The 14822-nt window shown below is 43.8% G+C and overlaps 2 protein-coding genes across 3 annotated transcripts in view; one reads left to right on the forward strand and one right to left on the reverse strand.

The window, feature by feature from the left end:
- The window catches only part of SMYD2 (SET and MYND domain containing 2), a 49460-nt gene that overhangs the window by 3459 nt on the left and 31179 nt on the right, over positions 1 to 14822 (forward strand). The gene's annotated exons all lie outside the window — the stretch shown is intronic.
- LOC102151775 (glyceraldehyde-3-phosphate dehydrogenase-like) lies at positions 2570 to 5873 on the reverse strand. The gene is made up of 2 exons (XM_038542135.1): positions 5772 to 5873; positions 2570 to 4191 (listed from the first exon to the last, which is right to left on the reverse strand). The coding sequence occupies exon 2, from the start codon at positions 3797 to 3799 to the stop codon at positions 3104 to 3106; it is 696 nt and encodes a 231-aa protein (XP_038398063.1). The 5' UTR covers positions 3800 to 4191; positions 5772 to 5873; the 3' UTR covers positions 2570 to 3103.

The raw sequence follows: 14822 nt of genomic DNA on the forward strand, positions 1-14822 counted from the left end.
TTTGTTGGTTCATTCCGAGTATGGGGGAAGAGTACGAAGGCCCGCTTAGCCTCCTTGCAAAAGAGCTGTTAGAACCCAATTTCAGGAAATTTATGTCATGCCTGGCTCAGAGTGGTTTTATTTATTTATTTATTTATTTATTTATTTATTTCAGAGTGGTTTTAAAAATTAAAATGCTTGCATGAGCAAAACAGTATGGTCGAGATGTCCTGTTTCAGCAGTTGTAAAGATGTCTCACAGATTTACTCTGTAGTACTATCCATCCTGTCTAACCCATTGTTTTACCAGACTGTCAAAGTAATATTTAGTTGATTTTAATTAATATTAAGAGCCATGAACTCTTGGCTCCTAAGAGTCATGAATTGTTTTCTCAAGAAGCCTTAAGGTTCTCCGAAAGAACCCTCGGGCTGACCACCTGAAACTGCCCCTCAGAGCAGGGGAGTCATCCCCAAGGGCTGGTGTGATTCTGTTTATTCCCAGAACATTCTCTGAGAATTGTTGAGTCTCTAAGGGGAAGAATGACTTCAGACGTTCTCAAATTATCTTGCTTTCTGAATGAAAAATTAGACACATGCTCTAACAGTGCTCCTTTTCACAAGTATTTTTTCTTAAAAATGGGCAGTAAGATTACAATGTACAGACAACAGATTTTCTCTAAAAAGTGATATTAAATAAAACAAAATTCAGCTGTCAATACATCAGGTAATGAGATTATATTGTCACTTTCAATATTAGAATATTTCAAGTTTTCATTTATTCAGAGAGGGCAAAGCAGAGACTCTGGTGCCAGATTGACTTGGTTTGAGTTCTGGCTTCCTTCCTTCCTGATGTTTTGTCTTTAAGCAAAATTACTTAATGTCTTTGAACAACTGGGTTCCTTTATGTTTACATTGTTCACATGAATACCTGCCTCCAGAGCTTTGAATTACAAGGCATTAGAAGTCAAGCACTTAGTAAGGCCCTAAACATAGAGTAAGCTGTCACAGTCCGCCTGGCAGTCTGGCTTGTACTAAATGTTACAGAGGGTGATAAAATATTGCAGTGTCAGGGACATTTTTATCATGGTGGGGTTGGGGTCAAGAGTTCATGGCTCTTAATATTAATTAAAATCAACTAAATATTACTTTGACAGTCTGGTAAAACAATGGGTTAGACAGGATGAATAGTACTACAGAGTAAATGGTGGCGTTGGGGGGTAGGTACTAGGAAGGAAATACTGGAAATTGTTGATCAGTAGAGTCATCCTTCAGATGGCACATTTACTCAGAGCTAAAAGCAGCAGTTCTCAGCCCCCAGGTCCCCCAGAATATTGACGGATTTCACTGTTTTTTAAAACCTAATGGAAATGATATAATGAACCTACATAAGTAAACTTTTTTTTTTTTTTTTTTAAAGCTTTTCTGGCTCCAAAGTGCTTAGAAGCATTAATAGTCTTTTGCCTGGAGACTAAGCAAATATTTGAGAAAAGAAATGGAGGCAAACAGAATTTTGTGCACAGCAAGCCTGTCACTGCTCCTGTCTGCTCTTTAATTTTTGCACGATTCAGATGTGGCCAAGAACAGTCCTTTAAGACTTTAGATGTGGCAAGAGCCATGACACACGTATTTTTCATATGCAGGGAACATAACTCTTGTTACAGCTTATAGGGGCTCTGGGACCAAGCTGTATGGTTGGAAATGATTTGACATGAAAGAGACAGAACAGCAGCAGGATATGCTGAAGTGAAATTCAAACCCTGGTGAGTTAAAACCACCATCTAATACTTTTCCTTCCCAAAAGCAATTGCACAAAATCCTCTCCATCAGAAATAACTGAAGATCCCATAAAATGACATTCCTTAAAATCATGTTGCTCTTTGCAGCTCATAAAGCATTTCCAGATACATTCTTCTTTTGATCCTCCTGAGGATGGCTCTTGTAGAGGGAACTTTACCCCATTGCACGTAGGAAAAAAACTGTCGGAGAGATGAAGTGGTTTCCTTGAATCTCACATATTTTTGGTCAGATGTTTATGGAGTGTGTGCTAAAGGGCCAGTCTCTGTGCCCTTCACGGCCTGAGCCATGTCTTTCTATTCCTGAGTGTGGGTTCCCCTACTTTCCCCTACCCATTTTGGCCTGAAGCTACTGTGTTGTTCACCCCTGGACACTGGGACTCATTTCACTGAACTCTGATTTCTCCTGGAGTGAATGCTATTTTTGTTACCTCTTTTCTTTTGCATCCTCTTCCCCCAGTCGTTAACACAACAAACTACTATTTCTAAAAGTTGAACAAATACATGGATTGAGCTATCTTCAATCTGTATCTTAGGCTATTAGGAAGGAGTTCAGAGATGTCTTCATTACAGTGCCTTGGATTTGCTCAAGAGCTATATATATTTTTTGTATATACCAATTATTATATAATTTTTTTAAAGATTTTATTTATTCATGAGATACAGAGAGAGAGAGAGAGAGAGAGAGAGAGAGAGGGACAGAGACACAGGCAGAGGAGAGAAGCAGGCTCCATTCAGAGAGCCCAATGTGGGACTCGATCCCAAGTCTCCAGGATCAGGCCCTGGGCTGAAGGCAGCACTAAACCACTGAGCCACCCGGGCTGCCCCAATTATTACATAATAAAATGTACAAAGAACACAAGATTTTGGTCCTTTTGTGGGTTTGGAATATTTAAAAATACTGTGCTAGAGCCAAGATGAGTTTTTTACCCAAGTCTTTATACCTACGTGTAAAGAGTTTGTTTCTCTGCCCTCTGCTAGGAGAGCATCAGAGTAGAACCTCTTTGCTTTTTCTTCAACATATTTTTCTTCAGAACTTTGTGCAAAGTTCAGTTGGCTAGGTTTGGAAGTAAAATTTGTGGTGCAGCTATAATAGGAGGCTCCTGGATGGTATTTCTTTTTTTGGGGGGGGGGTACAGTATACTTTATTGATGGTACATGACAAAGTAGGGCTCCCCAAGCCCCACCCCTTCCTCGGGGTCTGGGATGTTAATTGGAGGTCAGGAGATTCTCTCGGTGTGTTGGAGGATTAAGTTGCAGCAGGGACTCCCCAGCAGCTGAGGTCCTCTCTCTTCCTCTTGTTCTTGCTGGGGCTGGTGGTCCAGGAGACTCTTACTCCTTGGAGGCCATGTGGACCATGAGGTCCACCGCCCTGTTGCTGTAGCTGAATACATTGTCATACCAGGAAATGAACTTGACGAAGTGGTCATTGATGGCAATGCCAGCCTTGGTGTTGAAGATGGAAGAGTGCGTGTCACTGTTGAAGTCACAGGAGACAACCTGGTCCTCAGTGTAGCCCAGGATGCCCTTGAGGGGGCCCTCCGATGCCTGCTTCACCACCTTTTTGATGTCGTCATATTTGGCAGCTTTATCCAGGCGGCAGGTCAGATCCACAACTGACACGCTGGGGGTGGGGACACGGAAGGCCATGCCAGTGAGCTTCCCGTTCAGCTCAGGGATGACCTTGCCCACAGCCTTGGCGGTGCCAGTGGAAGCAGGGATGATGTTCTGGGCAGCCCTTCGGCCGTCACACCACAGCTTCCCAGAGGGGCAGTCCACGGTCTTCTGGGTGGCAGCGATGGCATGGACTGTGGTCATGAGGCCCTCCACGATGCCAAAGTGGTCATGGATGACTTTGGCCAGAGGAGCCAAGCAGTTGGTGGTGCAGGAGGCATTGCTGACAATCTTGAGGGAGTTGTCATACTTCTCGTGGTTCACGCCCATCACAAACACAGGGGCATCAGCAGAAGGAGCAGAGATGATGACCCTCTTGGCTCTGCCCTTCAAGTGAGCCCCACTCTTCTCCATGGTGGTGAAGACCCCAGTGGATTCCACAACATACTCAGCACCAGCATCAACCCATTTGATGTTGGTGGGATCTCACTCCTGGAAGTTGGAGACGGACTTCCCGTTGATGACAAGTTTCCTGTTCTCAGCCTTGACTGTGCCACGGAATTTGCTGTGGGTAGAATCATACTGGAACATGTACACCGTGTAGCTGAGGTCAATGAAGGGGTCATTGATGGTGACAGTATCAGCTTTGCCAGAGTTAAAAGCAGCCCTGGTGACCAGGTGCCCAATTTGGTCAAATCCATTCACTCCGACCTTCATCATCCTGTCTTGGGGACGTGGCTGGCCCTGCACCAGAAGATGCAGCTGTCTGTCGAACGGGGAGGAGCAGAGAGCCCTGGATGGTATTCCTGTAGGACAAGCAGGTCACTCACTATCAGTCAGAAGGTTCTCTAAGAAGTACTAAGACATATCTTAAATTTCTTTGGAAAAATCCAGGTCTCAAAGCTATAGTTTGGCAGCAGCTGGTGTTCAGGAGAACTCCAAGTTGGTGAGAACTCAGGCAGCAGAGTTGCCTGTTTTAACTTACATGGCAAAGAAGGTTTCTCCTTTATTTTGGGGTGTGTGTGTGTGTTTAAGATTTTATTTTTAAGTAAGCTCTACAGCCAGCATGGGGCTGGAACCCACAGCTCTGAGATCAAGAGTCACACCTTCTACCACCTGAGCCAGCCATGTATGTGCCTCATCTACTTTGTTTTGGTGCTTTTGACTTACCTCTTTTGCCTTAATGTCGCTTTTCTTTTTCTTGTCAGTACAAGGAAAATATGAAATAATTACAATTTTATGCCACTTTGTTTCCCGAGAAGGCAATCAATAATTATAAATGTCCTGTATATTGTTGGAGTCGTTAATAACTAAGGTCACTCCCTATCCCCACACCCACATCCACACTTTTTTATGGGGGGGGGCCCTCAGATGTAGAGTGAGTAACCCTATTTCTCACTTCCAGGCATGCTTCGTCTGCTCCGTGTCAGGCCAGTTGGATTTAGGAGAGTTTCCCCTCTGTGATTGACTCCCCATTCCCATTTCCTGCTCCTCTCACAGACAGCCCCTCTCTGGGTTTATCTCCAAGTCTCTGAATATGTGTGTCACCATCATCACCAGGGAACTAGACCTACGACAGGGCACCATGGTCCTACTTGACCAGATTCAGACTTTGAGCCCTCTTCTGCTCAGCCTGGCAGCTCCTTGGTTTTCTGTAGCTGTCCCAGGGGCGAGGCCCCCCCTGTGCTGGCCCCTTCCCTCCAGAGAGTGTCCAGTTCTGGGACTTAGAGGTTTCTATCCCCTTCCAGGGGACTTACATTGTCAGCCTCACTGTCAGCCGCTCCTTTCCCACCCACATCCCCCACCTCGCATCTTGGGATTCCTAGCACATCTGTGGTAGTTTAGGGGTGCAGTGCTCTGGCAGCGAATTGACTGAAGTCACTGCCTTTTCAGGGATTGAACCCGTGACCTTGGCCTCATTAGCACGGGCGCTCTCACCAGTCCCGGAGCCACGCACCTCACTCTGTGTAACTTCTGCTGACTCTCTTCCTACCACCCTCAGAGGCCTCCTTTTCAATTGCAAAGGCGTTCACACCAGCACAATAGAACAGAAGGAAATCCGATCTCTTCCAGACTTCTCTGAAGGTCAGAATTATGCAATTTAGTGGGAAAATAATACCAAAAAGTCTTGAGGGTTCAGGAAACAACTTCTCTTTCTAGTCCCCGCGTTCGCTGCAAAATCCAGCTGTGTCTCAGAGTCTTCTTCAGTCAAAAGTTTAAAAATAGCACAGAGCTCGTTGTGCCAGTTCATTAACATAAAATCTGGGGACTCTTGTTCACTAAGCGGACGGTTTCAGATGACTTAGTAGAAACATCGCGTGCCCGTTATTAAAATAGATTCGGTTCACTTTCATGGGAAGGGGGTCTAGAATTTGGACACGCTTACCTTTGGCGAGGTGATGGTCCCCGGAATCCCAAACGAGTGCTTGCTATGATAGCTGACACTGGTGCGCATCAGCAAGTGCACTGTGATTCCCCAGGGTGTCAGCGCCCAGGTGAGTGTGTGCCACCCCCCCCCCCCCCCGCCCCCGCAGAGAAGTGGGGAAATCAAGGCAACTCAGCAGAGAAGCGAATTTCACACCAGGAAATAGGCGTATCCTGGGGGAGGGAGGTAGAGAGAAAATCTGGCTGACCATCATGATACGGGGTTTCAGGGAAGCCAAATACAAATCTCAAGGATTTTGTATCCTGGCACTCGAAAGGAATTATATTGCAATTTGTAGCAAAAGAAAAAGACCTTGGACAGAAGGAGCCCTTTCTCTCTAATCTCTGAGTACCAGGAAAGACCCTTCAGGGATGCAGGTCCTGGGCTCACACTTTGTTGACTTCCCTCACCGCGGTGATGTTTATATAGGAAACACTTGCCTGTGCACCACCTGAAAAAGCTCTCATCCCTCGGTTGCACAAATCTGTTCACAGCGATAGCCTCCCATGGCCTTCAAACCTCAACAGTAAGAGACATTTAATTATGAGCAGATGGTAAACTCCTTGAGATCAGGGATTCTATTTTTAATGTATTCAACAAATATTTATATCTACAGAGCACTCGCTGGGTTCTAAGTCCCTGGGGAACAACTGTGAAGAAAAAGGAACAAAAGTCCCTACCACCATGGAGCTTATATTCTAGGCAGGGTTTTTTCATCTTTATTTTAGCCACGGTGCCTTGAACTTTGTGAGGTTTCGGCAGATATTTTTGTTGTTGTTGTTGAGGGCAGTAAGGTCTGGGGGTTGAGTATTTTCTTCTTCTTTCTTTTATTTAGTTGAAACCTGAAAATCCATGTATGTCACAAAGACAGTTCAGCTAACCACGCACCCTAGTTCCTGACTTCTGCAGACCAAGGGCGAGCTTTGATCAAATACTGAGGTCTAATGAAATTGTAACAGCCTCACATTGTGTTTCAAGAGCTTTGGGTAGGCTTTTTTTTTTTATTTAAGATTTTATTTATTTATTCATGAGAGACACAGAGAGAGGCAGACATAGGCAGAGGGAGAAGCAGGCTCTCCATGGGGAGCCTGATGCAGGACTGGATCCCAGGACCCCAGGATCATGACCTGAGCCAAAGGCAGACGCTCAGCCACTCAGCCACCCAGGTGCCCGTTTTGGAAGTTAATGAAAGGTAGTCTACTTACAACACCTGAGTAAATATTTCTAAATATCACTTGAAGGAAAACTTTAAGGTTTTTTTTTTTTACCTTAAAAACTTGCAGGTTCTCAAATTTAGAATTTAGAAACAATCTCCTTATTTCCCTTAATATTTAATTCATTTCCACACACATTCAGGCCTTTCAAAACACCCAATTACTAAGTATTTTCTAGACTCAGAGCAGGACAAGAAGCTCACCTCCACCTTCTCTTTCTATGTATCTTCAGAGAATGGCCCTGATGGAACTCCACTGTAGAGTCAAGGCTGCCTGCTGGAGAGCCCCCAGGGCTAGGCACCAGGAGTGATGTTTGAGGCCTGCTTGCTCTGCAGGGTTAGTTTCACTCCTGCAATCTCACACACACACATACACGAGCACATGCAAACACACGTGTCATGCTGAGTCTCCCCTGCTGTCCCTCTTTGCCTGACTAACTCTCCGGGTGGAGGTCTGTCCTGCCCTGGTTTCTGCAGGCTGGAGGAGCTCCTTTGTCTTTGCTCCCATAGCACCGTGTAAAAATACTTCCTTGGGTGCACTTGGTCCAGAGTACAGGAATCTCATTCATCTGTGTCACCCCAGCTCTTAGCCTGAGACCTATCTCTCGGTTACCTTAGTAAATAATCATTAAATGAATAGTCTCATTTCTGCAGCTTATTTTACTAGTGGTTCTTTGGACAGGTCCCTTCACCTATCTACATACTCTGCCCATTCTTAGAAATGAATCCATATAAATACTCACAGAACCCTTCACTGAGCCATGTTTTCTTCAGGACAAAATCTTGAGTGTTCCAGTCCTCCATACCAAGTCCTTCCCAAACTAACCAGCATCATCCCACCCTGCTCTCTCACACCCTAAACACAACCTGGGTGGTCTTTCCAGTATCCCATGAAGGTGCTGGGTCAGTCTTCATTCATCCTTTTGCCCATTTGTAATCATGAGTGCTTTTCTCTGCATTATTCCCTTCCCTCTCTTGTGCCTCCCTACGTCTGTTCATTCTCCAGGGAGATCCAGCTCAAACTGCATCTTTTTTTATGAAGCTCCTCTTATATACTTCAGCCCACAAATCTCTTCATTTTATTTCATTACTATTTTATATTTATTTTACAGTTAGTTTACTGTTTACATTTTTTGAGCACTCTTGCTATTCCAGGCACTGTGTTCTAACCCTGGGGATTCAAAGATGAGTAAGACAGCTTTCTCTGTAAGTTGTCTAAACTTCTGTGTCCCTAAAGAGTTCAGTCCTAGGAGTAGCTTCCTGCTCTCAATTCTGTGTCATTCAGGCCATTTGGATGCTGAATCTTTCCCTGATATTTATATTTATCACCGTTTGCATGAAGGTAAGGGCTCATGTCCCCAAATAGCTCAACTTTTATAAAAATATAATTCCTCCAGAGCCTGGTATCATATTTTATACAAAGAAAAATAATACTTTTTGAATATCTTACTTGGCTAAGGTAGATTAACATATTTTTTTCCTGCTTCATGTATAAAGTTTTATTGTACAAAAAATGGTCTTTGGGATCCCTGGGTGGCGCAGCGGTTTGGCGCCTGCCTTTGGCCCAGGGCGCAATCCTGGAGACCCGGGATCGAATCCCACGTCGGGCTCCCGGTGCATGGAGCCTGCTTCTCCCTCTGCCTGTGTCTCTGCCTCTCTCACTGTGTGCCTATCATATAAAAAAAAAAAATGGTCTTTGTAATTCAAAAATACAAATGGAATCAATAAGGATTGAAAGAAAAATATCTTTTTTTTTTTTTTTTTAGAAAAATGTCTTAAATCTGTTGAAACAGTAGCTGATAATGAGTTCTCAAGGTATAGTCCACAATGGAGTCATTCACCTCAACAAACTGGCATTTCAATTTTTTTATTGTCTATAGGAAGATAAAACCAAAGGCATGAGAGAAGGTCACCTGTTAAAATTCTTCTGTAAGCAGTTTTAAAAGGTGCATTTTCTCATAAGCAGGATTCAGAGCAGGTCACCTGTTTGTTGGACAAGGTGTTCATTCTCCTGTTTGGCTGCAGAGGGCCTGACCTCTGTTCTGGAACTGACATTTAGCAATAGGTTCTGAAGGTATTTGTACATGTTTCTTTCTTACTCTGTGGCCAGAGTGTTGACGTGAGCAGTATTGTTAGGAACAGCTTAAGTTTTTAAATAGCTACATCTCTATGGCTTCGGTTTTGTCCCTTTCCTTGATATTTCCTCACCTGGGTGTTGCAGAAGTTAGGTCATCAGGGAATCCAATGTTATTGGAATTCATTACAAAGAACTAACAATAGCATCTGTCATTTATTGAACCGCTGGAGGAAACGGTGGATGTTATTTATCGTCAGTTCCTTTATGAGAGAGCAAATGAAAAAGAAAGGCGTTAGTCCTTTCCTTCCTTTTGATTTCCCAGTCAGTGGGCGTCAGAGAAGTACAAGTATAAAGTAGCAAGAAAGTGTCATTCGGATCTCACACAGAAGTTAAGATAGAAAACGTTTCCAAATGAAAGTGCTGAGTTTTGAAAGTACATACATGCCTTCTTTGAGCAGGTTGAACTGTTGGGGATTTTACAAGGCCTGCAAGGTGAGGTTGGCACGGAGGCATCATCCAGCGGCTGCAGAGAGCAATTTCATGTTCTCTGTTCCTTCGGCTGAATATTTCTCTCCTCTGTCCATAAGCTTCATAAATTTTTTTTCTTTCTAAGACAAAGGCAGGGCAGCCCGGGTGGCTCAGCGGTTTAGCGCCGCCTTCAGCCCAGGGCCTGATCCTGGAGACCCGGGATCGAGTCCCACGTTGGGCTCCCTGCATGGGGCCTGCTTCTCCCTCTGCCTCTGCCTCTGCCTCTGTCTCTCTCTCTCTCTCTCCCCCTGTGTCTCAAATAAATAAATAAATAAATAAATAAATAAATAAATAAATAAATCTTTAAAGAATATAATTTATAAGACAAAGGCAGATTTCATCTCCACGAGAGCCTGCATTTACAGCAGATCCTAAATCAGTGTCATTTTTTTTTTTCATTGCCTGGGCTGACTTTTAGTGAATCAGGGATGCGTGGAGTCATGTTTACAAGGTTTTGTTGGCTTTATTGAGGAATCATTGACAAGTACAGTTGTATATATTTAAAGTATACAACATGACCATCTGATATACCTTGTGGAGTGATTCCTAAGGTCAGGATAATTAACCCATCACCTCCCCTACTTACTTGTGTGTGTGGTGAGAATGCTTGAGATCTGCTCGCGGCAAGGTTCAAGTACACGGTACCGTACTATGAGACAGTCACTGGAGAGCCCCAGAACTTAGAGCTGAACATTTCTGCCCTTTGACCTACATCACCCCCTCATGCCCTGTGACATTTTATAGCAGGGCCAACCATTTATTGGCCTGACCACCAAGCCCCGTGTCCTCCTTGTAAATCGTGGCTCCTATTCCAACAGTTGGGAAAACCTATTAGTTGCCACCTTACTGCCCTAAATATCTCCCGTTTCCCCAAGAGGCCCCAGGCTCTAACTTTTAACAAGCCTCAGAACAAAGCCCGGTGCGAAGGGGAAGGTTCAGCAGGGCTCTGGGAAGAAGCCCCCCGCTGCACGTGGGTCCGTTTCACGGTTACATTGTGGATTAAAGTGATATGCGGAGCATTTTTCACTATTACACACAAAAAACCCCATAGCCTTGGTATTATCCTTGTCCCCTGACCAGGGTTATAATAGGGTTCTGCTACAGTTCCTCCAATTTTTATTTCTCTCAAATAAAAATTTTCTAGTGTAACCACTCTCTCTGGGTGGGAGGCTAACTTTGTTTCTGATTGTCTTATTTCAACCCACGGTGAAGTTACATTGCGCCGCTGGGCTTTTTTCCTTTTCTCTTTTTCATTTGGCTGGGGCTGCCTCTGTTCAACAGAGCATACACTTGTCACTTCTTCTGTCACCGTTAGTTAAAAGTAATTGTTATTGCAAACCCCCTCCATTGCCAGTATCCCTTTCTTTCATGGTGAAACCCACTAAGCATTCATTTCAGTAGCAGAAAGTGGGGGAGCTTATAGGATCAAATGCTTTTCATCCAGACCCACAGCACCTGCGGCAAGGCATTAACTAGCCGGAGTTGTTAATTACATCTCCGACTTGTTGATCTTCATGGCTTCCAAATTTGAAAAGCAAGAAAATTAATCACTGCGTGTGTCTCCTCCGGTAGAAAATGACGGGAGCGTGTCTTCTACTTGCTGCTCCAGTCGCTGATAATCAAATAGTTGCACCTTTCTGTAACATTTCTCTCCTCCCTTTGTGGCTCGAATTGTTCCTTAAGTTCAAAGAGCCCTTCCATTCACAGCGGGGTAGATATTTGCTCATAAAACAAAGACTTTAGAAGCATAAATCTGCAAATGGGAGCTTGAATGAGATGGTACTCATACAGTGGTTAGTTCAGGAGTTGATACCACTTTAAAAAAAAAAAAGAAAGAAAACAAAAACAAGAGTGGAGGCTAATGAAAAGCCTGACAGGAGCACACCTGGCTTGTATTTTCTCATTTAATTTTCGTAACCAACCTGTGAGGTAGGAATCGTGTCTTTACGGTGGAGGAAAAGGCTTAATGCTTTTGCCTAGGATCACAGCACTGCAGGCACCAGGAGGAGGCAAGGATTTGAGCTAGAGAGGCGGGGAAGTAACTCCTCATATTCACCCTAGATTGTGAAGCAGGAATCAGGAGGAGGTGGGAGAAATAAAAAGCCTCAGCTTTCTTCTTTGTCAAAACTTGTACCTGGCTCCTGAAACACTTTCTTGTCATTGTTAGAAAATACAGTGTCAGCCACTTTATTCTCTCCTTAACATCCATCATCAAGATAGCTCAATAACCTCATACATCCAGAGTGTGCCATTCATTCTTAAGATGAGTTACCTTGCAAACAATCTGCATTGCAGAGTTTTTCAACAGTAGTCAGCAAATTCTGCACCCCAAGCAACACTCCACCCGAAAGGATTGCCATAGGCCGAGGCTGGTGGTTCTGCCTTCTGCAAGCTCGTTAGAATCTCCTGGGGAGTCTTCGAAAAATCCCAGCACAGACCAATTGAATGGGAGCTGCTGGGTCCTTCCCCAGGCCCAGATGGGCATGAGCTGCTGAGGTGGAGACCCTGTGAGAAGGTTAGGAGCAATTCACCCTTCACTGTCTTGAGTTCCATTCCTTTTGGGTTATTTCAGTTTATTGCTTCCAGTGACCTTCATTAGTCTTTCTCTGAGAGGAGTTTTGTTTTCTTCTTTTTGCAGTCTTTTCCCCAAACCTCCTGGACAATTCAGATCAGATTACATTGCAAATGAAAGGTTTATTATGGCTGTGTCTTCTGTAGGAACAGAGTTTATTCCAAACACCTTGTATGTTCCTACGGTGAAAATAGATATCCCATATGAAGTTTCTCTCTGGCTGAATGTCTCAGTCAGCAATAGTCAAACACTCAGAAAATCTCTCTCTGTGTCCTCCTTACTCACCCAAGCACCCCCCCCCCCCCGCTCTCTCTCTTTCACTCACACACACACAATGTAGGTACCAGCTCAGCAAATTTTAGTTTGAGTTGCAACCATTAGGCTTACAGAGAGTTTAACATCTCTCTCTAGCTATGGAAGAAACTGAGGCAGGTATCTGGATAGTGGAAACAGCTCCTATCCTGCCACTGCCCCACCTCCTCTAACGTTGTTCATACCAGAGTAGACCAGAGTAGATTTGTATGCTCTTCACTACCAGTACCTGGTTTAGGTGTTCTCCCTCTCTGCTCTGAAGGCAACCTGGCTCAGGAAGATGTATGTTACGAACACATATGACCAGGCAGTTGCCCAAATGAGCGTACACTCCGGAAAATCTGCCCCAGAGCCAGGCAGAGCTTTTAGGTAGTTTGTGAGAGCTATAATATTCTATCACCCAGTTCCCAGTGGACATGATCCAGCTTGCACTCGCCCAGTATCTGCCTGAGGAGCACGTAGATGTATTATGCCGAATGACAGGGAAGACCTTTCTTTGCACCGACCAAGTACACACTCCTTATTTCATTACCGTGCATTTTAAGTGAAACCAATTACTTTGTCACACAGTTGGTTGAGAAACCCTCTTTGTGGGGGCGCTCCCTCCCAAAACCTCGTTTTGAAGAATGATGCTGGGTTCTCCCCAGTATTTCTTTGGAACAAAGTGGCATAAATGGGCTGTCCTTGGAACTGTATCAACAGACCAGAGTCAAGAGCACCTTTACTTATGTTTTGTTATTACTATTAGATTATCCAAACACGTAGATGATTTCTGCTCTATGTGGTATATCCTCCTGAATAACTGTCACAATAACACAAGGAAGGACGTTCTTGCATGATAAAGATGAAATTTGTACATCACGACATGTGAATTACGATTCTGCTACCTACTTGCTGAATGCCCATGTTGGGTTAGCTATTTCACCTTTGGACCCTCATTATCTTGAAAAATAGGAATAATGTCTTTTTTCTTTAAGATTTTATTTATTCATGAGAGACACACACAGAGAGAGAGGCAGAGACCCAGGCAGAGGGAGAAGTAGGCTCCATGCAGGGAGCCAGACGTGGGACTCAATCCCGGGTTTCCAGGATCATGCCCTGGGCTGAAGGCGGCACTAAACTGCTGAGCCACCCAGGCTGCCCCTAATGTCTTTTTTCATAGACCTACTAAGATCAGTTTTTATATTTTTGGTCTTTTTTTTTTTTTAAAGATTTTATTTATTTATTCATGAGAGACACACAGAGAGAGAGAGAGAGAGAGGCAGAGACACAGGCAGAAGGAGAAGCAGGCTCCATGCCCAGAGCCCGATGTGGGACTTGATCCCAGGACTCTAGGATCATGCCCTGGGCCGAAGACAGGCGCTAAACCCCTGAGCCACCCAAGGATCCCCAAGCATATATTTTTGGTCTTAAGGATTCCTCTATACTCCTAAAAATTGAGAACTCCAAAGAGCTTTTGTTCATATGGGCTATGTTTATCAATATTTACCATATTTGAAATTAAAATTATAAAGTACTTAATTTAAAATGGCAACAGCTATCGCTGCCAGCATAATGTATTTGTATGAGAACTATTTTACAGAAAAAAAAGAATTAGTGAGAATAGTTGTGATGTTCCACAGTTTTACAAATCTCTTTAATGTTTGGATTTCCAGAGCACAGCTGGATTCTCAAGTACGCTTCTGAATTCCGTCTGTGGTGTTATGTAGTTTTGGTTGAAATATGTGGAGAAAATCCAGCCTCAAGTAGATCGGTAATCAGAAAGAGAGGCATATTTTAATGGCCTTCTCAGTTCATTGTGAATATATTTTGATTTAGCACTAAAACATGGTTAAAGTGAATTTGTCTTGAAGAGTAGACAATGTGCAATCTGAAGCCCTATCAGTGAGCTTATAAAGGACTCTGTTACGTTGAAGTGCCTTGGTCTGTCTTGCACTTTGAATGACTTTCTTAGCCATGCGTGATTTTTTAAATATACACGTGTCATTTGAAAAACATTGGTTTACTGGATTATCTAGAAATTGTCCAAGTTGCTGTATTTCATCAAACCATATAAATATAAGCCCCACAATTGTTAATATCCCTGCCAATCTCATCAGCTGAGAAATTGTAAAGCTCAAGAGAGCACACACATGATGGCTCTCTCTTTTCCCTGAGAGACCATCATGCCTCAGGATGCAGAAGAAACACTTGATGCATTCTTCCCATTTTATCACAGCGTGTCAAGAGAGACGTACCCAAGGGTCAAGAGTTAACACAATTACTATTTGTTACTGCTTCATCAGGGACATTCTCAAGTAAAACTGGCCT

The sequence above is a fragment of the Canis lupus genome, chromosome 7 (genome assembly GCF_011100685.1).
Source record: "Canis lupus familiaris isolate Mischka breed German Shepherd chromosome 7, alternate assembly UU_Cfam_GSD_1.0, whole genome shotgun sequence".
NCBI classification, from domain to species: domain Eukaryota; kingdom Metazoa; phylum Chordata; class Mammalia; order Carnivora; family Canidae; genus Canis; species Canis lupus.